General features: G+C 35.7%; 1 protein-coding gene across 2 annotated transcripts in view; it reads left to right on the top strand.

Moving 5' to 3' along the window:
- The window catches only part of Eip75B (Ecdysone-induced protein 75B), a 126,227-nt gene that overhangs the window by 41,851 nt on the left and 56,505 nt on the right, over positions 1-27,871 (top strand). Inside the window, exon 1 of one of the 2 annotated variants that reach the window (XM_073087309.1) lies at positions 24,997-25,114. The exons of the other annotated variant lie outside the window; for it this stretch is intronic. Within the exon in view, the coding sequence (XP_072943410.1) occupies positions 24,997-25,114 (118 nt within the window). Of the gene's footprint in view, positions 1-24,996; positions 25,115-27,871 lie in introns of those variants that run through there. 2 annotated transcript variants of the gene reach the window in all.

The raw sequence follows: 27,871 nt of genomic DNA, 5'->3' as shown, positions 1-27,871 counted from the left end.
GATTAAGGGGTGGAGATAAAATCATCATCATTATCATTAAGCCATTACTGTCTCACTGCTGGGCACGGGTCTCCTCTCAGAATGAGAAGGATAAGGTCCACCACGGTGGCCAAGTGCGAATTGGTAGACTGAAACTTTCTTTTTTGATTTCTCAGGTATGCAGGTTACCTCACGATGTTTTCCTTCACCGTTCAAGCAAGTGATAATTAATTTCTAATACGCACATAACTTTGAAAAGTCAGTGGTGCCTGGTATTTAAACCCCGGACCCCTCGATCAAGAGGCCGAGTTTCTTCACTAAGCTATCACTGCTGGAGATAAAATATGACGCTATCATAGTTAAAACACAGAGATTTGTAGGATTACTAGTAAATCCTGTTGCGTTCATGCGATAACGTATGCACTGGAATATAAGTGTAGGATGCATCGAACGACCCGGGAGCCGAGGCTAAATATAACACGGTCGTCGAACTGCAAGTAGGTCGCTCCCTGAGCCCACCGCGCCGCCCCACCCTCCGTCAAGTATACAATAAGTATAACATCAATCGTACCAATTAACTTCGTTTAATATGAATTTAATACGTTTAATAAAGGATCGATCTAGTTGTATGAAAGTAACTTCCTTTAATATACCTTTTAATACATTTAATATAGGGCCCAATGTCTAGTGTGAAACGGTATCTAATGTTTGTTGTCTAGGGTAAAATCCGTGATTTTCAAAATATATATATATGTGCGTATTAAAAATGTATGTCATCATTTTTAAATGTATGAGAAGTCTGTTAATCCGCACTTAGCCAGCATGCTGGGACATAGGCAAATCATTATTATAAAACCTTTGCCCAACTGTGGGACAGTAATTAATAAAAAAGTGAAGTCTCTAGATGCAGTCTATCTGGGGTTGATTACAGATGTCCGTGGGCGATACTTACCATCAGGTGGACTGTATACTCGTCAACTACTCCCATATTATAAAAAAAACTAGCTGGCCCGGCAAACGTTGTGTTGCCATATAAATAAAAAAAATGTTAAGAATGAACAACCGTTAGGGGTATGAGAAATAGATAGTAGCCGATTCTTAGGCCTGCTGAATATGCATATAAAGTTTGGAGAAAATCGGTAAAGCTGTTTCGGAGGAGTACGGTAACTAACATTGTGACACGAGAATTTTATATCTATACTAATATTATAAAGAGGAAAACTTTGTTTGTTTGTTTGATTGTAATGAATAGGCTCAAAAACTACTGGACTGATTTTAAAAATTCTTTCAACATTCGAAAGCTACATTATCGACGAGTAACATAGGCTATATTTTATATGAAATATATTTGATAAATATATTTTGAGGCGGTACAAAGTTTGCCGGGTCAGCTAGTATAAGATATACTAGCAGAACCCGCGGCTTCGCCCGCGTAAAAAATATGATATGACATACAAATAACTGTAATCGTAAATTTGTACCTTCAAAAATTTTAACGATAAAGTAGCATTAATATTTAATTAATAAAAGCGTCACTTAGTACCTAAATTGGTCAAGCTTTCTTCAGAAACATACACTACAACTCTAATTAGTGGACTGTAATGAAACTTTTTTTAAATATAAGTTTCATGTAGGATACAATAATTATTATTTACACTATTCCATAGGAACCGTCCATGTTATATGGGGCCTTACATACAGTGGTTCTTTCCAGGGTCTCTGGCTGGGCGGTTAGAGCTCCCATTCTTGCCACCCGCAACTCCAGAAGTCCCCCTTTAGTCTCGTACAACAGGCAGGGGATACTATAGCCCTGTTCTAGCCCAAAATTTTAATCCAAGGTCTATGTGCCTACCACATCACCATCACTAATCCACGCATAACCACAACCATACCCCACGGCAGGACAAAATGTTGGCACGCAGTGTGACTAAAGTAGTTCCGATGTGACCTAATCAGTATACCAAAATGTAGGCCAATTTGAATAAACTTACGCATTATCATATATGAAATTTGCATCCGTCCACGTTGTCGTGTATTTGTCTGAATAGACATTTCTAACTCTAACGAAGCTAAAAGATTCTCGTATACATATAACACTTCTTTTACCTCCTTAGTAGAATTTCAAAAACATTCATATGTACATATGCATCAACAAATACTTTATCAGCAAATTTCTGAAAGCTAATATTCAACACCAGCGGTCGGCAACCTGACACCCACGGGTGGTGTGTGGCCCGGGACTTTTCCTTGTGGCCCGCGCGTCTGCGCGTTACTAATAATTGGCCAAGTGCAAGTCAAACCCGCACCTGGAGGCTTCCGTACAACCAATTTTTTTTTTTAGTTTCTAGTATTTAATATTGCAGCAGCCATTAAAGTACACACATTGTAAAAATTTGAACTGTCTACCTCTAACGGTTCAAAAGTTAGTTGGAAAAATATCGAATAGCAGTTTGTTGTATGGGGACCCCTTTTTGTTTTCAACTTATTTTTAGTATTTGTTGTTATAGCAGCCACCGTTATGCATCGTCTGTAAGAATTTCAAATGTCTATCTATTACGGTTCCAGAGATAGAGCCCTGTGACACACGGACGGAAGGTACAGAACCCTAAAAAACCGCTGTTCTGCACTTCAGCACGCGCAATACATTCCCATGTTAAAAATATATGTTACGACGGCCCGTGGAATTTCGCCCTACACTAAACTTCTCTGCCCTCTGTTTTTTTGTCTTTGACGACCCGCGTGGCGGAGCCGTCACCATGCCGGTCTGACGCGCAGAGGGTCCCGGGTTCGATCCCCGGCCAAGACAGATTTCTAAATGATGAATTTAGATTTCTGTTTCTGGGTCTGGGTGTGTGTATTTGTCTCTGTGTGTGTCCATAGCACCCACAATACAGGGAATCCTAGTGTGGGGCTGTGAGTGTAGAAAGCGTTTCTTTTTTTTTTTTCTTTTTTTCCAGACACGCCAAAGGAAGTAACTTCAATAACGATTTTTAAAGAATCTTTCTTTACTTATAGTAGTACCCTAATGGGGTTGATTGTTGAGTTGCTAAAAATGCTAAAAAAGATATGTAAACAGAAAGGCATAATGCATACATTCTTTTATAGCCGTCTTAAGGGTTGATCTAAAAAAGAAACAGTGACTCAGATGCTTCGTTGAGTCCAATGATAATTTTTCATAGTGGTTGCTTCCAAATTAATGGATTATAAAATAAAGTTCTCCTATTTAACGACTTTAAGGGTTGATTTTCAAAAAATGGAAAAATAAGTGACATATTATTTACAAAAAAAAGGCAGAATACCAATTTTCATAGACCTTTCTTAAAAATCTGCGGACTTCTAAACGAAGTTTCTACCCCTATTATACCCTCTTAAGGGTAGATTTTCCATATATGGTGTTAAAAAAGTTCTATCATTTCAACCAGAAAGCCAATTACCTTTTTTTACAGTCCTTGCTTCCAAATTAACGGTTTTTAAAATAAAGTTCCATCCCCTATTAAACGTCCTTAAGGGCTAATTTTTCAAAAACGGTGAAATAGGTGTTCTATTATTTTCAATTAGAAAGCAGAATACTAAATTACGTAACTTTGCTCTAAAATCTGCGAACTTCTAAACGAAATTTCTACCCCCATGTTATCCTCTTAAGGGTTGATTTTCCATAAATGGTGTTAAAAAAGTTCTATTATTTCCAACAGGAAAGCCAAATGCAAATTTTTATAGACCTTGCTTCCGAATTAACGGAGTTTGAAATAAAATTCCAACCCCCATTTAACGACCTTAAGGGATGATTTTCCAAAAACAATGAAATAGGTGATTAATTATTTTCTATCGAAAACCCAAATACCGATTTTCATACAGTTTACATCAAAACTGGGGGACTTTCATACAAACTAACAACCCTTATTTAACCCATATAAGGGTCGATTTTCCCAAAAACGCTAGAATTAAAGTTCCACTATATCTAATCAGTAAGGCAATGACTAACTTTCGTAGTGCTGGCTTTCAAATTGGCAAATTCTAAAATAAGCTGTCAACCGTAATTTTACCAACTTAAGGGTTGATTTTCCAAAAACGATGAAATAGGTGTTTAATTATTTTCTACCAAAAAGCTAAATACAGATTTTCATAGAGATTAGATCAAAACTGGGGGATTTTCATACAAACTTACAACCCTTATTTAACCCACATAAGGGTTGATTTTCCATAAACCGTAGAATTAAAGTTCCACTATATCTAACCAGTAGAGCAATGGCTAACTTTCATAGTTCTGGCTTTCAAATTGGTAAATTTTATAATAAGCTGTCTACCCTTATTTTACCAACTTAAGGGTTGATTTTCCAAAAATGGTGAAATAAGTATTTAATTATTTTTAATCGAAACCCCAAATACCGATATTCGTAGAGTTTACATCAAAACTGGGGGAATTCCATACAAACTTACAACCCTTATTTAACCCACATAGGGGTTGATTTTCCAAAAACGGTAGAACTAAAGTTCTATTATATCTAACCAGTAAAGCAATGGCTAACTTTCATAGTGCTGGATTTCAAAATGGCAAAATTTAAAATAAGCTAACAACCCCTATTTAACCACCTTTAGGGTTGATTTTGAAAAACCCTTAGATTAGATTTTTATTACTTTAAATCAGAAAGCTAAATACCAATTTTCATCCAGTTTGCTTTAAAACTGACGGACTTTCATATTAACTTTCAACCCCCATTTAACCCCCTTAATGGTGGAATATCAAAAAATCCGTTCTTAGTGCGCATCTACATTATAAAATAAAACTATATTCCAAATTTCATGATTGTAGCTTCAGTAGTTTCGGCAAAACCTTGATTAATACGTTTCGAACGTGAGTATCTTTTCGCTTTTATATATATAGATTTCATGATTGTAGCTTCAGTAGTTTCGGCAAAACCTTGATTAATACGTTTCGAACGTGAGTATCTTTTCGCTTTTATATATATAGATTGATGAAGAATACAATTTGGTCGTGATTATCTTTAGTAATTTTTAATACTTTTCATATTTAACACGAGTTCAAGCACTTCATGAACACTTGTAGGTACTTCATTGAAATGTTGTTTACCTCGGTCTTGATTTTTTCTTACAATTTATTTGTTTTGCATTTTTCCTTTTCATTCTTTTTGCGAATGTATTTGTATTCGTACACTTTAATACAGAAAATACTTTTAAAATATCGAATTTTAGGCTATAGTTAATAATAATTAGGTACAATAAATTTATTTATATGTATTAAATAGTACTTAACTATTAAGTACTACTTTATAGAATCTTTGTATTTACTTAATTCTATTTTTAACTTAAATAAATGTTTAAAATACGTCCATCTGACCGTTGTCGTCCCGTTTTTACCGCTCATTATTAATTCTTTTTTTAGAGAATATATTTTGGATAAAGATTTGATACTTTAAACAGGGAGTTATTTGATTGATATCCTAGTACGAGTTACGAGTAGAATAGCAGCACTAGATGCAGTGTAAATTAATAATACTCAATTATTATTAATTATTCGTAAGTGTCATTGATGAACATAATAACTAATATATGTTTTGAAAACGTTTTATTAACTTGTGCGCGTGTGTTTGTGTTTTATTAAATACTAAGAAGATTGAGGATATACTAGTCATTAAGGAAAATCCCTGATATTTTCAACTTATCCATTTAATTATATAAATAAATCCGTAGGTGGAGCGTATTTAGGTTATTTTAATAATAGAGTATCAAATGGAAAATAAACTTTCAAAGTCGAGTAACGTCTCTGCAGGCAGTTGATAGAATAAGTAAAGTAAACGTTGATTGAAACAACGGCTCACAAACATGTTTGCGTGAGCTCGTCAGCCAGCGTCATATAGAGCGTGGGTGTTGTTGTTTTCCCTATGGTTAGCTGGCGCTAGGGTTGCACCTTCTTTTGAAGAAAAAAAAGTATACGTATACTAGTCCTGGTCCTTTTTTCACCGCCGCACCCTAATATACACTAAACTTTATTTTTTAGATTCACTTATTTTTTTGCCTAAAACAAAAATAATTATAAACTAAGACTAGAATACAGATTTATTCTGACGGTCCTTTTTGTTTCGACATCTCACCTAACACTAAGACTAAATGGCGACATACTTTATTTTTCTCGTTATATCCGCTGATCTAAGCGACTCAAGACTGAATTAGTAATGAAAATAGAGCATCTTTTGTACTTTATTATTTCAACAACATCAACTTTAATATAGCAAGATACTATAGATTACGCGGGTGGCAACCCTACAGGCTCGGATGGAGCGGCGCGGGGTGTCGCAAGCGGGTGCACGGCCGGGCGTCGGCACCGCGCCGACCCTGACTGACTTATCTGTGAACGTGAGTCGCGCGCAAATTCGCATTCTAATGCTAGCGAATTTAACAGCCCGTGGATTATTTACTATTGCACATAAAAATGCACGATAAATCTGCGCGGATAGACACACCCGCTGACGCTGGCAAGTCAGTCGAAGACATGCAGATGTATACGTTCACAAATAGCTAGATTTTAGATCAACATTTATTGTTTTACGGACCTATATAATAATAATATTCTTTATTGTACCCAAAAGAAGAACACACAATTAACATACAATTTTGGACGATACAAAAGGCGGTCTTATCGCTAAAACAGCGATCTCTTCCAGACAACCTTAGGATGAGGAGCTTTAACTCCTAGGGATGACTTAAAATAATAGGGAGGGTGCAATTAAATTATAGATGCAGGACTAATATATAAAATTAAGAATATGATTACTATATAGAATATGATTAAAGGATAAAGGATATTAGTCTAATCTAAATGATAAGACTTACACTTTGACTGAATAAGTTTCTCTTTCTTTTACATCAAAGTACTTGTACCACTTGTAGCTACCTTTGTGAGTATCGTTTATGTAATGTTTCCAGAAGTTTCCAGAAATTACGTTAAGTATCATAAACTATAGCGTGTTATATTTCGGGATGAAGAATATAATCATTATTCTAATTTGATATCCACATAATTTCAATATGACCGAATAGTGAAGAACCAATTTATGTTATAAAAAAGTGTCTATACCCATTCCTTGTGTGTGTTATATCAGGCTCTAGTCTTTATATTTAAAAGTTGTCAATGTATGTTTAGACTGTGACTAATGAAAGACCATCGAGTAGTTTATTTATATCGTGGCGTACGTGCAGCATCCGAACGAAAGTAAAACCGAGCTTACTCACCTGTAACTATGATCATAGTTTATCTAATCGATAACATAGAACATCACTAGAATAGTTAACTAGGAAGTATTCAAATCATGAGGAAAATCAGTCTCCAAAACCCTTAACAAGGGTTTACTGTACCCACTTGGCCAATTGAGATCTAGATTGAGATCAGAATACCTAAATCAGAATAAGATCCGTTCCATGAAATTAATACTAATAGGTTGACGAAGATGATAATAACAGAGTAGTAGCAAACGAACATGCAGTCCACCTGATGGTAAGTGGCTCCTATTGTCTATGAACATCGGTGATCCCTAGATCTGTCAACCCTAGATAAAAACTAATAAATATCTTCATATAAATAGGTAAAAACAATAAACCTTTTTCTAATTCGTAACCTTTTTCTCTTTCGCTCGTCAATCGATTCTCTTTTTTTGTTTTGTTGCTATTGACGAGCTTTCGTGCTTTTATTTAAAAAAATCTCAATTTTCCTAAAATTATTATCGTCGAAATTCGACCATAAGACGAAAACTAGTAAGAATAATGCTCGTATACCAAAATGAAAAAACTTTCAAAGTGTTAATTTCGTAATCGAATTGCATCGGCGCTGTAAGGACGTTGAAATGAAGCAAAAGCGATCGAGGTAGGTCATGGATAAGTTATTAACATTGGGTATTAACATTTTAAGATTTGATGTTAACCGCCACATCTGTAATTGCAGATTTTTTTGTAGCAGACGAGCATGCAGTCCACCTGATGGTAAGTGTTTACTGCCGCCCATGGACATCTGTAATCAATCCCAGATAGGATTAGATATAGAGATAGGATTAGATAGGGGAAGCAACGCATATGTGTGGCCGACCTCAGGTAGGACTTTGATCTCATCCGAGGTTGATTATCGATGGCCACTTACCATGAAGTGTTTGCATGAAGCGCTGAACTGGCAAACGAGGCCAGTTCTAGAAAAGAAAATCCTAATAGAGTCGCATCGCTGAATTAAAATACGTTGAAATGAAGCAATAGATTAAAGTTTATATTATTTTAAATGACATATTTTTGAAGATGTCGTTGGTCGAGAAAACCTTTACATCGCAACGTAGGGGTAATCCATAAATATGTAATAAGGCGAAGACAAACTTTAGTACCTTTTCCCTTTTTGTTTGGCAACCCTTTTTCTTATTGTTTGGGAACTATTGACGAGCTATCGTGTTATCAGTTAGATCCTCAAATTCTAACAAACATTACTAATTATCAAGCCTAGTACCTAATACCTATATCATCATCATCATCATCAACCCATTACTGTTCCACTGCTGGGCACGGGTCTCCTCTTAGAAAGAGAAGGGTTAGGGCTTAGTCCACCGCGCTGCCCAAGAGCGAATTGGTAGACTTCACATACCTTTGATTTTTTTAAAGATATGAATACCTATATATTCTAAGATAATTAGTACTTACGTTATTATAAGCAAAGTTTTACTAGTTCAATGAAGTATACCTCAAACAATGAGAACAATGTTCTCAATAAATGAAAATTGCAGAACAATAAAGTAGGTAAAATGTCAAGACTGGAATAAAAGCTTAGTCTATGGAGCGGCGCTAGCAAAGCTTGGGCTGTAGGCTTATTTCACCTTGACGTAATGAGTTAAGGCAAGCTATAGGTATCGGCGTGCGGTAAGAGGCGAGCCTAGGCTGGATCTCAAAGCTGAGGCGCTAGGGTTGCCACACGAGAAAATCTTTGATATAAAAGAAAAATTAAGCTTTACAAGAAGCTTAATATAGTTAATTAAGAGTGATGAAGTCTGAATTTTTTTATTTGTTACGGTTTTTGGTTATAAAATATTGTAGTAGTAGGGTAATTTTGAAAAAGACAAATATTTTAAATCACGTAAATTATTGTAATATTCGACACACATGCATATTTATGCATTTTTTATAATTTCAATTGAATATGTCATACTTCATATAACAAAAATCATCAAATTCGGTTCATATACGACTAGGTTATCCCCGAACAAACATAAAAAGACACCTACTTTTTTGAAGTCGGTTAAAAAGAAAATATAAAACTCCTACAAAAACTTCATTCAAATTCATATTACAATCAGAAAACGATGCTACCAATCAAATATGAACCAACTACACCTAAGGTCTAAGTTGACGTCACCACGTCGGCAGCCCTAAGAGTGGCAGGGAGCGGCCGCGGTCGACTCGGACTGTAATACATTCGGCCTAGTCAGCGTTCGTTGCCCCGCGGCCCGAGGCCGAACGCCGCGCGCCGACAGCCAGCGGAATTTAAAGTCTATGTACACTCGCCGTCGCTGATAAAATATCTGCATCAATCCAAAAATCGCACTGTTAAGAGATTATTAGAGGGCTATAGAGAATTTTCAAGGTTTTCATACTAAAACTTCCATCCCGGTTCACTCTGACGTCATCACGCATTAAGTTTGACATATATTTCAACATGACATATTTTACAACGAATATTTTTTTATTGGTAGCAAGTCGTGCTTGATACTTTTCTTCCCCATGCCTAGTCTATTTCTACTGTTTAGTTTCTTGTAATTGTTTAGTTGGATTGTTCAGTTTGTTGTTTCTGTTGTTTCTTGTTGCATTAAACCCAATTGTCACGTGATTAATGCGAAATTGACACTGCGTATACAGTACTAGGCGACTGAGGATTTCTAAATTCTCTAAGGTTTATTTATATTTATTAAAAAGATTAAGAGATTATACCTCAGATAATAACAATCGTCAAAATTAGTAAAACAAACTATAAAAAATATATATATTGGTTGACAAACAAAAGCTTTTAACCGTTTTGTTGTAACTTATTAATACAATGTTGATATATGTAAATTTAAACTAAAATACATCACAAACTTTAGCTATTAGGGTGTAGATAAACCATAAACATAAAAAAAATAACAGAATATGATATAATAAGAAAGTAATATTTGATTGTATAATAATTCTCGAAGAAAACGCTACGTAGAGACAGCGCGCCGCGATAGAAATTTCTCGAACAGTGTGCATCGGCCATTACAGATTCAGTTGGCGCTCAATTGAAATCAGTTTCATTGTGCAGCGGTAGATTCGTGACATTTTCAATAGATGGCATCAATGTAGTCAGAACAGACGAACATGTCAATCAAATGACTTAAACTTGATGAATATTCAATATAAATCCATTTTAATAGATAATATGCGTTTTATTATGCATATGATGGTTATTATTTCGTTTATAATTTGTAAATTTAAAAAAAATAATTTTTAATGTCTATGTACATAAAATAAAATGTATGTTAACAGTTGGCGTTTACCACAATAAAAAGAGTAAAAGTTATTTATATTAAACAAGACTATGCGTAATTTTATATGAATAAGCCACATATATAGGACAACACTCGTCTATAAAACCATGTACTTATATGTATATACAATTGATTACACCATTGAATTCCTCATAGCGACTGACTCATTTTCTGTATCAAATTTTCAGAAAATTATCGTTTATCAAGGTTTAGAATGTGTACTTTCATGATGACTTTCAAAATCTTATCAATATCTAACCTACTTTAAAATTTGAAAATAACGCAAAAAAAACAGTATCCAATTTCTCAAGATGTAACAGTTATTAAAAACTTAATAACAACTAGTTTGTTACGTAACAGCTTAAAAATAGAAAAGTTTATCCAGTAAAAACGATAAATATTGACAATGGCGTGACCATCGAAAATCAAAAGTGCGGTTACGCAACATTCGTCAGAAAGCAGTCCGGTGACACTTTAACCCAGTGTTGTGAATTCCGGCGCCGGCTAGTCCAACGCACCCGTTTCGCGCTCATTAGTATGGAGACAGCGCCTCACCACTTTCACTCTCGCCAATAACAAGTCTTACGCAACGCCGGCACTCCGGCAACTCTCTACTTGCTCTCGGCCACTATCTCCGCGTCATGCAGTACAGTGTAGTGTACACCCCACCGAGATCCCGCGAGATGAGAATAGTTCTCGCAAGAATGGTGCAACAAGCGACGCAAGCCTCGACGCATCGCATCCTCGTACCTAATGACGGGCTTGACAGAAACGAAAGTGTAGTGTTTCGGTTAGTTTATAGTGGGTCAGCGGAGTAGGACACGGGGGTCGTCGCCCGCGCAGCCTCGCTAGGTGAAAGTGGCCCTCCTCTTCCCCGCGACCTCCCTCCTCCAATGGCAGTAAGGCGCGTCGGTCTTACCTGCGCACGCGCTTGCTTTTTGCAACTTGGCCATGGGACTTATTACGATACCAGTGAAACAACGCTCCAGCTGCAAATATGAATACGCACGACCTCCATTGTCAATCACATGAGGTCGCGCTGAAGTACAATAAATACATTGTATTCTTGAGTATACTGTACGATGTTACTTCCTAGGAATATAAATACCTTATGGAACTACTCTTTGATTTGCTTGGCCCTTATCGTATTTAATTAAAAGCATCTGTACCCTTACCATGCGTTTTCAAAACATCCCACAATTTTACGTTATGTTTACTCAATCCATCATTCTGTTCCGTTTGCTTCAGTAGACTGAAGTAAACATAACAATAAGTAAGTGCTCCAGTATTTTTGTCTGCCTCATATATTCGTAAAAAAGAGAGACAATACATAAAACGCCATTTTGTCAATTTAGACATTTAATGTTACGTTACTGACACTATTGTTAGGGGCGCTGATTGGAATTTGTATGGGCAAATAGGTAAACAAATACCAAAACAGTCATATTTGTCAAAACGTAAAAACTCATGGTAAGATCTCTTAGTTTAAACCGGGATTATATAATATGCTTACATACAATGACGGGCAGTGAAAGCCTCTGAAAGCTAGTTCTTTGCTGGATAATAACAAATAAACTGTAATTTAATTTGTCTCGTAAAAGCAACAACTTTACATACAAGGTAACAATTGATAACACTTGGCAGTATACGTAAAGTACTTAGAGACCAATATAAAGTGATTTAACAGCAAGGATTACCGAGTACATCGTCAATTCTAAACGTCACTTTAATTAAATGCATGTTATATTAGACATACGTCTAGGTACTTATTAAGAATAAATTACATACTACTTCACAACTTTGATTAATTTCATGATGATTATTTTGAAAACTTCAAAGTCTATCATGCATTAGCTATAAAAACGCTATAGACCGAATGATTGGGTTTCAATAGAATAAACTAATATTGTAAACTAATAAAATGTACAACAAATTGATTTTCTCGATATATTTTTCAGTTTAGCCTGATTGTAAATCTTTAAGGAATAGATATATACTATGTACTTAAACATTTTACGTAACTAGCAGACGATAGTGATTGAATAGATCCATGTTACGTAAATGTAACGTACTTACGTATGTAATAAGGCTTATATAACACGGATTTCATGTTTTTCGTAAACAGAGTTCATTCGCATCAACTCTAACAAAATGGAAAGTTAAGAAAACAAAGGACAAATAGTGCCATTTATTAACAATGTTTTGCATATTTTAATCTTAGTACGCAATAATATAATAGATTAATTAATATCGGTGCCAAATAGGTATAGCATTATGAATCTTTATGTAAACTGGCAAAGACAAAACAGGTCACCTTTTCTCTTTTCTTTGTCAAGCGATTTCCATCTTTCCTTGAAAGCTTTTGACGAGCCTAAGTTTAATTAATAAAAAATTGGCATATTCGAAAATTTGACAACACTATTTCGTTTACAGACATAACAGAATTTTTATTATCGAAGAGTAAACTGATCTAAGTAAATCTACAATGATGTTTTATTAATAAATCTTTTATAGAGTTTGGTAGAGTTCTCTACCAAACTTTATAAGTGTAGGTACACTATCTTTTCATAGAGACTATTAGCATACTAAAAAAAACGCATTCTACACTCACAGCCCCACACTAGGTTTCCCTGTGTCGTGGGTGCCTTGGATACACACATAGCCAAATACAAAAACAACCAGACCCAGAAATCTAAATTCATCATTTAGATGTCTGTCTATCCGGGGATCGAACCCGGGACCCACAGCGCGTCAGACCGGTATGATAACCGCTCCGCTATGCGGGTCAAGTTGGGTGCGGGTTTTATATCCTATAGTCGTAAGAAGTTTACTAAAGTAGAGGTTTATGTTAGGGATTACACACTTGATAAATCGATCCGAGCTTTTAGGACAACGCGTCTCAGAGACGTATAATTCAGAACAAAGTGTGCAAATTAACATGACGAAGGTATGTTGTTAATATAATGATTGGTGATTGTAAATGGCCTTAATTTTAATCTGCTAGTGTTATTGTTTCGCAATTGTATATCCGTTTCTTTGTAATATTTCACGGCTAAAGCTCTGAAAGTTTTTAATGAAACGCATGAAAATATATCAAATCTTAAGTAAGATATTTATGTAACTCTGTTTTAGCTTTTTTTCTGAGAACGAAGTAGTAAATTAGTATTCAAAAGATCTAATATTAAGTGGTAACTGCCGCCCATAGACACTTGTAACCAATTTTATATAGAACAGGGAATCTAACTGAGGACTAAAATGGTCGTGAGATCTCAATGCTTTAGGAGGCTAAAAATTTGTAAGTTTACACATTTTTCCCCTTTTGACACTAGTGTGTTGGCTAGGATAAAATTTATTTATACATTCAAGTTATAAGTAAGACGAGCGGAGTCGTCGGCAAAAGTATATTTGCGTGCATCGTTCCAAGCGTCCTGTATGGAGTAGAGCAATTGAGTTGCTCCGCTGTGTCGAGGTTGAATTGGGAGCCGGTGTTGCGACAGGCGAACAAAGAAAGCGGCAACGGCCCGGCCTTGGGGAGTTCGTCGACCGAGTTCGCGTCGCAAGGTTTCGCCAGTCTTACTTCTCGGCTCCAGGATATTGCCAATTTTGTTCAGCGTTTCAAGGCTGTGCTGTCCGGGGCAACCAGTTACTTTTTGTTGGGAAAAGTTTCACATGAATGTCAAGTGGTTAAGGTTTTGTGATGCTTTAATAACATACTCGTACGCAACTGTCATCCTTCCATTCTATGATTGACTAATAAAATACTATTTTTAAGTTATAAAACTAAAAAAATACAAATCAAATGATAAATTTAAATATGTAGTAGGTACATTGATTGTTATATGTGTGATAGACAACTTAAACAGTAGGTATTTCAAGTTTTCGCATAAATCGTAACAAAAGTGATACTAATAAACGTGGTAGGACCAAAGTAACTGGTTACGCCATTGACAAATAAATTGGATAAACGATTTCTATCACTATCAAATATCGTTGAATTATACAAAATTATTCCATCGGCCGGGACTCTGAAATTATTGTACGAAATAGGCAAAAATCATTCGAGAGGCGGTGCCCTCGTTACATTATGACATACATACATTTATACGTAGTTAAAAGTGTCGTTGGAAGGGTGTTACATTTACACTTAGTTCTAAGTATAGCTACGTATTTATAGCCGTCTTCAGATAGGGCTAAATCCTATCTGGGTTTGATCATAGATATCCATGGGCAGTAGTCGATTTGGAACGCCTCAGTTAAGTATGTTTCTGTTGTTATAAGGCAGAAATAGGTGTCTTCTAAATGCCTAAATTGATGCCTACCTACTTCAAAGGAACTACAAAGGGTTCTAAAAGCTGCAGCTGGACTGCAAACCCGTTTGCTACTTTGTAACAAAAAATGTAAGAAACAGGCAAAAAAACATTCGAGTGGCGGCGCCCTCGATACATTTTGACACACTCACATACATTTATGCATAGCTACAAAATATCGTGCTGGAAACCTAGATCCGAGCAACACGGTTAGCTTTATCAGTCACGATTACGCTCATTCCGCTCATTGTTAACCACGGGCCCGAGTGGCCATGTTTAAATATATTGCAAAATCAAAAACTGACAAATCGATAGACATTTCAATTTTCGACATTTCAATTCTGACGGACAATCGAACGCCACACATTTTTTACTTTTAAAAATAAAATGTCGGGCTGTATAAAACACAAAAGCAGTTTGTTTTGTTTATATGATAAGATAAGTTACCTACATGAGTGCGACGTAACGGTGTGATGAAGTAAACTGCCCTAAATACTTTCAACTTATATGTCCGGAATACTAGATTGGGACCAGGCTTTTCAGGAATTATGATTACACAAGAAAAAGTTAACGTTTAGCAATGCAAAAAATGGTATTGAAATTTAACCATGAGTTTGAAAATCAATGGATTATAATAGATTGTTAGATTTGAAAAAACGTCATTTCAATGAATGGGCCTTTGAACGTGCTAACAGACCAACAGAAAAAAGTAGAAAACTTGTAGTAGTAGAATATAGTTTGAGATGAAAAAGGGTAACTTTTATGAGAACTGAAAAGAGTACGGAGAGTATATGACGATTTCTGTTGAGACATTTTGTCCATTGAAATAATGGTTATGACAAAAAGACAATCATGATAAAAGGTATTAATTTTAAATTTCGAAACCAATTTCGCCTAAAATGACCAGTTCTATCTATAACCCTAACCTCCTCAAGTCAAAATATAAGTATTCGAAGATACACAAATTGTAAGTGCAGTGATAGCCTAGTGGTGAGCAGTGATAGCCGAGTGGTTAAGGAACACGGCCTCTCGATCGAGGGGTCCGAGGTTCAAATCGCAGGCACGCACCTCTGATTTTTAAATTTATGTGCGTATTAGAAATTAATTATCACTTGCTTAAACGGTGAAGGAAAACATCGTGAGGAAACCTGCCTACCTGAGAGATTTACAATAAAAAAAAAATCTTAAAGGTATGTGAAGTTTACCAATACGCACTTGGCCAGCGCGGTGGACTATGGCCTGATCCTTCTCATTCTGAGAGGAGACCCGTGCCCAGCAGTGGGACAGTAACGGGTTGATGATGATGACAAATTGTAATAGAAGAGTTACCAATTCGCAGCGGGGCGTAATGGGTTGATGATAATGATGATGATGATACAAGTCTTCTATTGCATATAAAACGTCATATGCATATCTTTTATTATATTATGTGTATAAAGTAGCTAGAAATAATTTAGAATGGGTGTGTTAAGCTTACAATTTGCACAAAACTTTTAGCATTCCCCATGCTTATATTGTATTAGGTACATTTGTTTGAAAGTGGCAATGATTAAAACATAAAAGACAAAAAATGGCATATAAACATTACAAATGCACGTTTTTTACGTTTTTACGTAGTTGTAATATAAAGTTTGGGTTAAGTATCATTTTAATTTTATGTCACGATCATTAAACTTTATCAGGGTCAATATGATTGTACTCGAATATATAATCTATTTGGTATGTAAATGAAAAGAACTTATAACTTGATTTTTTTATTGAAAATATAAATTTATTGCAATTTATTTAAATAGGTAAAGGCAAAAGTGTTATTTGTCTATTTGGTAGCTTTTGAAGGGCCGTTATTCAATTCAAGAGAAAAGATATACTTCTTGATTATGGGCGAATTTCGATTATATTTTTTATTGTTTTCGCTTGTGTATTTTTTTAAATTCAATAGCTTTTATACACAATGATTATAAGAATAAACTGTGTATGTTTCGAAAATAAAAGCTCGTGTTTTAATTGAACAAAACGGAGTTAGTTAACGAAATATAAATAAACTCTATCTCTTTTTATAATATTTAGTATCGGATGTAATTGCACTAATGAGGGCAGGAAATAAAAACAAACTAATTACAGAGAAACCTTGGCTGCTAATGATATGAAATGATTTCCTTGTTCCAGTTAACCTATTTCCTTGTAAAACATGCTTTTTAGGTCACACAGAGTGAAAGAGTTGAACGTTTTCCATAATATATACAATGTATGTACATATATGAATATTTTTTAACATATTTTAACTTCCATTTCCAAAACATGTTCTATTCTAAGCTTGGTGGTAATATATTTGATTTTTCTTTTTTTTGCCTTCTATCAGGAAACAGAAACGAAGGTTCTATCAGAAGGTTCTATGTTCGGCTGTGTGTATTTTTTTACATTTAAAGTAGATTTATCTCTATTGGTTTGATTTTATTAATAATATTGGGGCCTATGCCTTTGTACAAACACGAGACGTTCAAACTTAGCTCGTTCAATATTAATATCTCCGAGCATACAACTCCAACCCTGTTTCAATAAATATACGTTGTGTCACTATTTCAATTTAAAATTATTGTTAATATTTACAGTATTACTCGTATATTCAGTAAATAATTTTAGACTTCCACGTAAAATTGGCTCGAAATTTTCTTATAATAACGTGTTACGGATCGTGAAACAATGAACGGAAGGAGATATATTAGAATTTTTATGAATGAGTTTAAAATACGTTGAACTTAATTCGAAGGTAACGTCTACATACAATAAAGGTGACGAAGTTCATACAGCGTTTCAGGGTTGCTTACCTTCAATAAATAATAACTTAATAAATCGTTTATAGGAAAATAAAGCGTCTTTAAAATGTATACAAACGTGAAAAATAATTTTTAAAATAGATTGTCAAGTGGATAGTTCTATACGTTAAGTGGAGTATTTTTGGCCTCATAAAAATAAACAATACAATGTAAATGAATATAATTAATGTTATTTTATCTCATTAACAAAATTTCGAATATTGAGAGCATGTTTTTCATTCAAGAGGTCAAATGCTTATATTAAACAACATACTTAGTATTATTTTAATCAATTATTTAGTGTTATTTACATGATGAGTTATTTTTATAATAATAAGTTCCATTCTATACAGTCACTGGCTGGTACGATTGTATGAGTTAGTATAAAAATGAAAAATAACGTTAAGTTGTATTTTGAGCGTGAATATTAAAAATTGTAATTTTTTGAAGATATAGTTATATTCATTCAATATGTTATATAATTTATATTTAAACAGCAAGTTTAAGTTTGGAAAACCCTTTGAGGTTCAACTTATGGGGCACTACCGTCACACTTATTCCTGTCTTGTAACAGTAGTGTTAAGTGCTACTGAGTTCTGCTCTGAAGGGTGTGGTTAGGTGGGTGTGGTTACTTATCCTAGACGTTTCAACTAAGTCCTCAGGTAACGCAACTGTGGCCTACCTCAGGTAGTAATAATATTACCTGGGGTTGATTACAGATATCCCTGGGCGGCTGTAGCCACTTATCAGGCGGACTCCATACTTCAGTACACAAAAAGAGTACACCATTCCGTAAATCAAAACCTGTCCGAGGTCCATAAAATTTTATGACGAGCGGAGTAAATTGTACAGACCCTGAATGCTAAACAAAGTCAGTCCCGTTAACGACAAAGCACCCTGTTATCTATGTATGTAGTTCATTCCTTCGAGTCATTTCCGACACAACAAATATACGATGCATATGCAAAGTCGCGGTGCCTGAAAAATGCCTCATTTACATTGAATGCTACTCTTTTTGGACCCGCTACTGTTGGGAAACACCGGCTATTAATAATGTATTAAATGTCAATATGTAATTAGGATTGCATAAGTTATTATCGAATTTATTTGCATTATTACAATTTATTTGTTATTTTAATGAATATTTTATGCTTTGGGTTAATGTCCTTAATATAATAAAGTATCATCGATAACAATATGATATTTACAAAGTTTACGAGACCATTTCCTATATAACAAAGAAGTATGCAGTCCAACTGATGGTATGTGGGTACTGCCCATGGATATCTGTAATCAAACCCCAGATAGGATGGGAGTCCTATTTGAAATCGGTTACAGATACGTTGCTACCCTTTACAATAGATATAGAATAGATAGAAAAAATATATTTGAAAATGAATATAATAATAGAATTTCTAGATATTTAGCTACTTTTTTATCCTGTGATGAATTGGGTATTTTTTTAAATTCCAAATTGGATCGTGCACGTCTCTTAATCACATTTTTGTCAAATTAAATCGGGGTCAGTGTCCTCCTATGCATAAATAATTGATTTATAATTACCGGGTTTTGATGCCGCCGTCCTGAATATTGGTAACAATAAAAATGTTTTATTCGACATTAATTATGCTGCATGGTTGAAATTATTAATGTATTTTACCTATACATGCAATGGTACCCAAAAATAAAAATGAAAAATCTTCTTAATTCCTGTATATTTTTTATCTTTATAGACTACTTTCAGACCTATTTTCCTAAGACCTCTTTTTTGAATTCAGAGACCCGCCATCTTTATGATGGAGGCTCTGAAGCTACTAATTATTTTGACTTTTAGGACTAGGACCCAACGTTTATTTAGGTAAATATATAAAATACTTTCAGTATTAGAAAGTCCTACATTTTATATGATCTTCCGCAATTATTTAACCAAAATACCACGTTCTTTAGGTAAGCCTAAAATTTCTATCATGATTAGACTAGAAAAGATGAAACTAGGTTAGCTATAATTACGTGGTAAGAAGTAAAAACATCAGAAAAGTGTCACTCTTAAAATCAGACAGCTATCAATGCAAGAAAGTAGAACAACAGATGGTATTTAGCAGGCGTTAGTCAAAGTGCGATTACAATGCAATTAGAAAGCGAATTGCACAAGTGCTCGCAGCCTATCAGAAGAAAGCGCGTCGACGTAGGAAAGTCAAATCGGTGTAGGGGAGGTAGGGGGGCCTGCGCACACGCAGCACCAAAAGTGGTACACTTTCGATCTCGACGCGTCGGTGAGAGTTGCGCGAAAATGAAAGTGGTGTGCCATTATGGTTCACTTTCCACGCTGGGGTCAAAAACCGCGCGACTCATGTTAGTCACTATTAGTTAATTGGCGATCGATGTTTGTTTTTCTTACGGTAATCGGTTTTTATGTAATGTATTAGCAACGCGAGACGTCTAAGGTAGTGCTTTGGGATTAGCGGCAACCAGACATTATCAATTTCTATTCTATGGGAAACCTTGCGCTCATACTTAATTACTTACCATCAGTGATAATTTTTAGGCTTATTTTCTACTACTTTAGCTTGCTGTACCCAAAGATATCTAATGTATCAGGTGGCCTTCATCCAAATTTGCAATTTCAGTCTTGTAAAAAATCCCAACTTATGTTACACTTTATTTTAAATTTAAAAGGCCATCCTACGTGATATCTGTGTCCTCAGTAGTGTATTATAATTAAGGACTAAATTCTTCCTAAGTCCTTCATAGGAATGGATCTTATGCTAATTTACACACCGCATCTTACAAATCACAACACAATAGTACAATCTCTTCCAATACGTTAAAATTAGGAATTAAAGCAGAGCGTTGATTGTAGCGAAGATTTTTACCACCTTCAAAATGTTACAGAATGATTCAAGAATAATCAATTATATAGTGGAGGCAATAAAATACATTTAAAAAGATATAACTACGGTTATTTAGGGTAACCTTCATTTGTTGAAGAAATAAAACTTATTTGATCGCAAATATTATTTGTAAAGACAAATAAGCTACTACAAGTTTAAACGACTAATTGTTTAATGAAAGTCCAAAGGTTCGTCAAATATTTACGAGTATGTGTGCTACTGGAGTTGTGTGCAATAGCTCAAATAATTACTTACATGTATTTTTTTTTTTTTTTTATTAGTTGATAGGCATGCGCTTGGCCTCGATCTCGCCTGATGGTAAGCTTCGATGAGGCCTAAGATGTGCCACGCTTGCCTAGAAGTAGCCTATTCACTCTTGACTTGAAGACTCCTAGATTATATGTGTCGGGAAACACAGAAGCCGGCAGGGCATTCCACTCCTTGGCGGTTCGTATTAGAAAAGACGAGGCAATTTACATACATAATTTATTTTAAGATGAAATTTGTTTAGAGATGTAACTTGTTTGTGTAAGATATATTAAGCGTTAATAGTTTAACAGTCATTTGAATAAATTACCTTCATGCGAACAAATTATATCTATAATTTTTTTTATTGATATGATAAATGACGCATGTAGTTCACCTGATGTCAAATGATTACTGCCGATCATGGCCAAGGGGCAGCCATAAACGTGTTTCTAGCACTGAGGACTAAGTTGGAACGTTGCATAAAAAAATCGCTGTGTACCACAACTTTAGAACCATAACACCAGAATTTGACACTGCTGTAATCATGAAACATACTTTTCGATTACCTACTTTTAGTATTTTCAATATATTGCTCTTTAACAAACATGTAACTGATGTAACCAACGTGTGTATAATATCATTGGATGCTACATTCACAAATTAATCTTACGTACAAATAGAAAATCAAATAATATCTAGCTACATCTGAGACCTTCGCTGTATTATTGCATTTTGTATATGGAGCGAGGGCACCGAGGGAGGACGGGGTGAACGACCTCTAGTGACGTCATCGCGACCTGATGCTGCCCGGCTCCAGCTTAACCCGAACTGTGACCTGGTGCCGACCCTTCCATACATATATATGTATACTATATCCAATATCAGAAATTACCATACAGATTGAACATGGATTTGGCAGAGCATTCTATGAATACATTTGGACTATCTTTTTACTTATCTTTTATATAGACGGTTATCTTTACTAAATATACTCGTACATAAATTAATGGAGCTATCAGCCTTTAGATATAACCCATTAGCGAATAGAGTCTAGTGAATTCAAATTCGATTTCTGAATCTGGAGTCCGAGGTTCAAATTTAAGTATTCGCCCCACCTCCGATTTTTGTGAAACAAAACTTCATGAGGAAATCTAGACATGTCTAGGATTTCTTTAAAAAAGAAAAGTTATTAACAGTGTGTGAAGTCTTGGCTAGAGTATTGGACTATTGCCTGAACCTCATTGTAGTTAAGATTTGTGCTTGACAGTAGGTCAATAATAGGTTGACGAAATATATAAAATATATTTATATCGATACCTTAATTCGCAAATCAGCCAACTCCACTTTTTGTCAAAATGTTTTTTTTTTTTATTTATTTTGATAGTAAATGGAGTTGAACGAAAGCAAAATAAATAAAAAAAACATTTTGACAAAAAGTGGAGTTGGCTGATTTGCGAATTAAAGTATCGATATGTACCTGGTGTACATATAAGTATAAAATATCCAGTAACCAGTCTTTCAATACTTTCAATACATACATATTTCCTCAGCTGGGTTCGAACCAACACCTCTTGTGCAGATAGATCTGGTGATTACCTACAGCATCAAGTGAATAAGCAGACGAGAATAATCTTCATCTCGTTATGTCAAAGGCGAGTAAAATGTTGGTAATTGTTCATAGCCACTAAAATATGTGAAAATAGTAAAAAAGTTGTAATAGCTTCAGTAGTCATTCTTTAACAGATTATATAATTGTCTTAAAATATTATGCAAAATACTACCGTTATTTATTTTTTGCTTTTTAGTTCATATGTGTAAAGTGAATGAATTACGTATTATATTTTTAGTATTCATAACAGTTACGTAATAACATACATATATACAAGTAATAAAAATAGAGAACTGATACAAATATTTAAAATAAAGACCAAAATAAAAGTGTAAAAGCAAAGATAAAAGAATAAGTCCAAATTACTGCTACCTCTCGGTAGGGTCCCAAGAATACATAGGATAATAGTAGTAATAATACTGATTTAAACCCTATTTTAAATCGTCGTCCGTCATCAACCTACTACTGCCCACTGCTGGACACGGGTCTCCTATCAGAATGGAAAGAATAAGGCCATAGTCCACCTGCTGGCCAAATGCGTATTGGTAGACTTTGCATGCCCTTGAGAATATTTTTTAAGATCTTTCAGGTATGCAGGTTTTCTCACGATACTTTTCTGCGCCGGTAAGTGAAAATTAACTTCTAATACGCACATAACTTTGAAAAATCAGAGGTGCGTGCCTGGGACTCGAGTGTCAGACAACTCGACCGCGAGGCTGAGAGTCAACCACTAGGCTATCACTGCTTAGTTGCTGTCTTAAATAACGCCACTAAAAGTTCTGCAAGTGTCAGTAATCTGGATGATAGCAACAAGTTTTATAGTATAAAAATATATAACTAATATATAAATTTATAGTATAAAAAATATATAACTATTCATTCATCATTAATGGTTCATTTATCACTTAACAATAATGTTAGGAATTATTTAGGTATGAATAAGGCACTCAAGTTTAGCCATACCGTATACATTAATCACACCGTTTACTTTAGACCCCAATCCCTCTCAAGGTAAGACAGGAAACATTTAAACCTATTCATGGATTCATATGCTAAGTTATCTATATGGAAATATTAATTTGTTAATAATTACGGAAAGGTATATATAGGTATGATATGGAATAGCTTTTTGTACTGTATATTTGAATCACATTTTGTGTTCGTGTTTTTTATGAGATTGGAGAAGCAAACAAGCACGCAGTCCACCTGATGGTTAGTGACCACTGCCGTTCAAGGACATCTCCGAGCAACTCCATATAAAACAGATTCCACCCCCAGCTGATCACAGGTACATTGCTACTCCTCAGAACTGAGCTATTCAGTGGGCATCCACAGTCTTCTACAGAAACGCAGAACTTCACGCTACAAATGACAACTTTTTTTATGGAGAAATATTTATTTTAAAAGCAATAGCCAAAATAATAATGACAATAACAGTTATTGGTGACTGGTATACCATAAATAGTACTCTAAAGATAGATATTTATTTTCATGACTAGAAGTAATACTTGCGTTATTCTTGTAGGCGTACGAAACGGAGCGCTCTTTCGCAGAATATCGACGGTCATAAAAATGTCATATATTAACGGTAGCAGTTGTGACCGTGTGCTCTTAGCGGCAAATTAGTCGCCTTGGCCTATAAACTCGCCACTCCACAGACTAACTGATTCGCCAATTCTAGATTTAGGTTTTCAGTTCAGTGGGTTGAGCTGGACGCTTCCGATCTGAGACGCCGCTGTTTTCGACGAAATCGTCATTGAAAACGATTGATTGTTTCAACACGCGACGCTGATATAAAAATAACTATACAGATTGGCGCCAATCGCACATAGTATATCCACTGGTCTTATCGTGAAGTATTGGTCATTTTAAAATCACAATAAAAACAACATTTTAACGACTTGTTTCTTGGATATTAACAAAGTCCCTGAAAACGGTACATCTTAAAAGCAAAAAGATGTACATGATGACGGTGTCATTTATTTCAGTTATAAACAATCCCAAAAAATAAATTTAAACAAATTTCAACACGTTATTTATATCACTATAAATATTGTGTATTACAGTTTTTAACACCAAATAAAAAATATATTTTGAGTGATTCGGTACAAAAAGTTGTAAACTGTCAAATTACTTTCTGATCGACGTTTATGTCTTTTACTGTGTTGATAAAAAGATTATGAAAGTGCTACGGCTAGCGAATCGTTCGCTAAAGTACAGGAATATCGCGTATTCTATTCGCGAGTACGTGTGTGTATAAATACCCCTATACTGAAAACATTACATGAGTTAAGAACGAGATAAAAAAATTAAAATAAATATGTTAGTGGGTGAAGGTCTCCCGTTTTCGTAGTTCCGACCGTTGACACATTCTTATTCAACACGGGGTGATTGACGGGGCATACGTCGTCGGTCGCATCCGCCGGAGCCTTCGCCGGCAAGGGAACGTTCGGAGCGGCACGTCGCCCCCGTAGCTAGGGACGTCCGTAGGGGCGGGCGGCGCGTAGCAGCGTCTACGAGCGCCCCTGCGGCGTTCGGCGTAGCGATCGCGCGCCATTCGCGTGGACGCCGCCGCCGGTCGCACGCGCCCCACTCGCGCGGATGCACCTTCCCGATATGACTGTGACCGAGTGCCGCCGCCAGCACCTGCAGCCCGGAGACGCCGACCCTCCCCAACCGCCCACCGATGCCGACGTCCTCCTCGGCAGAGTGTTAGCAGGTGAGCTCGTGCACGATCAGCTATCCATTCATGATGCTCAGCTGTTAGCAGCGGGCGAACGTCAGTGCTTATCGCGTTTTGTTTACATTTATGGAACTCCATCCTGTCATCTTTATTAACAGTTATATCATATGTACATTCGTTGTGTAGATTATTTCATTCGCATGCATGAATATGACTCTATGCAGAGTTAGTGTAGTGTGGGTACATGTGACAGGTGTTGTGACCTGATAAGACTCCATGTCCTCATCATACTTTAGATGAACTGCAAAGTGCTTCAGGAAACAATAGTTGAGGACAAGATAATGTCCTTTTCACTTTCCTGCGCGGCGGGTGCGGGGCGGGCGCGGGGCGGCGCGGCGCGGGGCGGCGAATCTGGGTCAAGCGGAGTTCGTTGCCCTCGGCCTTCCCGGCTATATTCGAAGTCGCTCGCTACTCGCGGCTCGCTAATCACCGCCGTTCGCGCCGCGGCCGCGCGCTCCGCCGTCCGCTTATGAACATTATGACGATGATTTTTATGTACTAACAATAATATAGGCCTACTATTTTAATTTAGGACTAGCTCTTCTAAAAAAAAAATTACGTTTCTCTTCTCTTCAATGATACGTAAAGATTAAGAACAAAAAAAAAAGTTAACAAAGCAGGTTATAAGTTACATAACATGTAGAAGATTATATGTTTTTCAAAACTTTCAATCAATAATGACTAGATAATATTGAAAATTAATTTAACCACTATTACAGAATAATGATGACGATGTAATAACTAATTATAGAGCATTTGTCACAAGGGAGGTAAACAATATGTGTGTCAAAAAGTCGATTAGTCAATCAATAGTGATTGCAATATTCGCAAAGAGAGTGAGTCTGAGCAGAGCGGCTCCACGGCCGAGCGGCGTTTCGCAAGCGAAGCCCATCGCTGAATGCCATTTTATTTTGGAGGCCGCGCGCGAGGGCCCGCGGTCAACGGCCCCGCGCTATCTAGGTCGCCTCGGAATAACCTAGTGCCGATAGTCTAATAATAATCTATGAGAAACTCGGGACATACCGCCGTCCCACTCTTGCGCGTTAAACCTCCTCACGCACGGCCAGCGACAACGCTCCTTTCCCAATACCTACTACATATTTCGCACTCGCAGTCGCTAACAAGGTTTTACTGTCTCTTTTTCTCTTCAAAGAGAACTTCGCTCGACAGAAGTTAATAGGAGTTCAAGACATCCCCCACTATAATACATATAATAAATATTGTACACTTTTACGTAACACCTGGCTCACTTTGGTCGGATACTCTCAGATTGGTACCAAAAATGATTTTGAAACGACGCCAGAGACTTATCCGTCTTTATTGGTGTATATGAACTGAATTAAACTGCTTATCAATTTCTTAAAACTGGGATTATTAACAATGAAACTGAATGCTCAATTTGTTAAATAATAACGTATATTTGTGCCCAGCAATTATTGTACAATTGAGTTTAACGATAATTATGTAAGAATAAAATTATGTACAACATAAATTGGTCATGGCCGAAACCAGAAATCGTTAAAAGAAAATATAAATATTAAATAAATACAGAGCTAAAGGTTTAAAATTATTTTTAATATTTTTAAATAGATTGTAAACATAACGAATTACAACAATTGATAAGAATTTATTTTTTTTGTATATAAAATAACAAAAAAATGTTGAAATATTTGAAATAATAATAGAGGACTGCCTTTTCCCGCCAATAATATAGAATAACTAAAAACGATAGAAAACAAGTGAACAAAAAAAATAAAAAAACATGTAATCAATTATTCAATTTTTCTACAAGACAATGCAAATGTAAGAAGTTAAAAAAGCGATTTGAAGCTCAATCATCCCGTTCCCGCCACAGCTCAAGTCAATCCCTAAAGAACAACAAATCAATAGAAGTGGCGTAGCGAAAAACCCTAGTCTATGAGAAACAATTGTAGATGTGACGTACGCGTGCGGCGGGCGGCGGGTGGCGGGCGGGCGGCGGCGGTATTGCGATCAAGGCCTCCGGTTCGTTCACCCGCCGCATTTGGGTCACGCAGCGCCCCGCGCGCCGCACCACACGCAAATAACTGGCCCACTCACTTAAATCTCTACATTTTTGGTTCACCTTTATTTTATAAATAAAACACATTTTTTTTTCGTTTAAATAAAAATGCGGTTAAATTTTTCTTAATCGATTTTCAGCTGTCGATATTGGAGATATTGATATTAGTATATTATAAAACGGATTAAGATTTGTTTTATAATACATATTTTCATTATTTAAATAGACTTAATGCCACAGCTTTCATGGTTATGTACATAATTTCAATACCGTTTATACTTATTTACAATTGACGTAATTCACATAACTTCTTTGATTGCTGAGCGGTAGGTCAGTACTGCACAGAAATAGTTGATATTTATAAATTGCATTTATTTTCAGTCTTCACAACGTCTTTGCTTTTGGCTACAACACTTTTTATGTCCCATTACTGGTCTTTACCTCTTTAAGGGCTCAGAAAAGGTTTAACCACCGCTATTCAGAGATAGTAAACCGGACCAATATGTCGTGCCCTCCGAAAAATGGTAGTACATACATCGATACTCATGAAATTAAACCACTAGCGGTAACTCATCCGACTCCCGACCGCGCCCTAAGTTGCTTAACATTGTACATCACGATTTACATAAGCCTCGGGGCTATGCGCGGCTCATCAAATAATTCTGTTTCTCAAATTGATATTATATCAATGA

The sequence above is a fragment of the Epargyreus clarus genome, unplaced genomic scaffold (genome assembly GCF_041222505.1).
Source record: "Epargyreus clarus isolate Ecla_fem2 unplaced genomic scaffold, WU_Ecla_fem_2.2 ptg000026l, whole genome shotgun sequence".
Lineage (NCBI taxonomy): Eukaryota > Metazoa > Arthropoda > Insecta > Lepidoptera > Hesperiidae > Epargyreus > Epargyreus clarus.
Note: the sequence above shows the minus strand (reverse complement) of the source record. Positions and strands in the feature narration are given on the sequence as shown.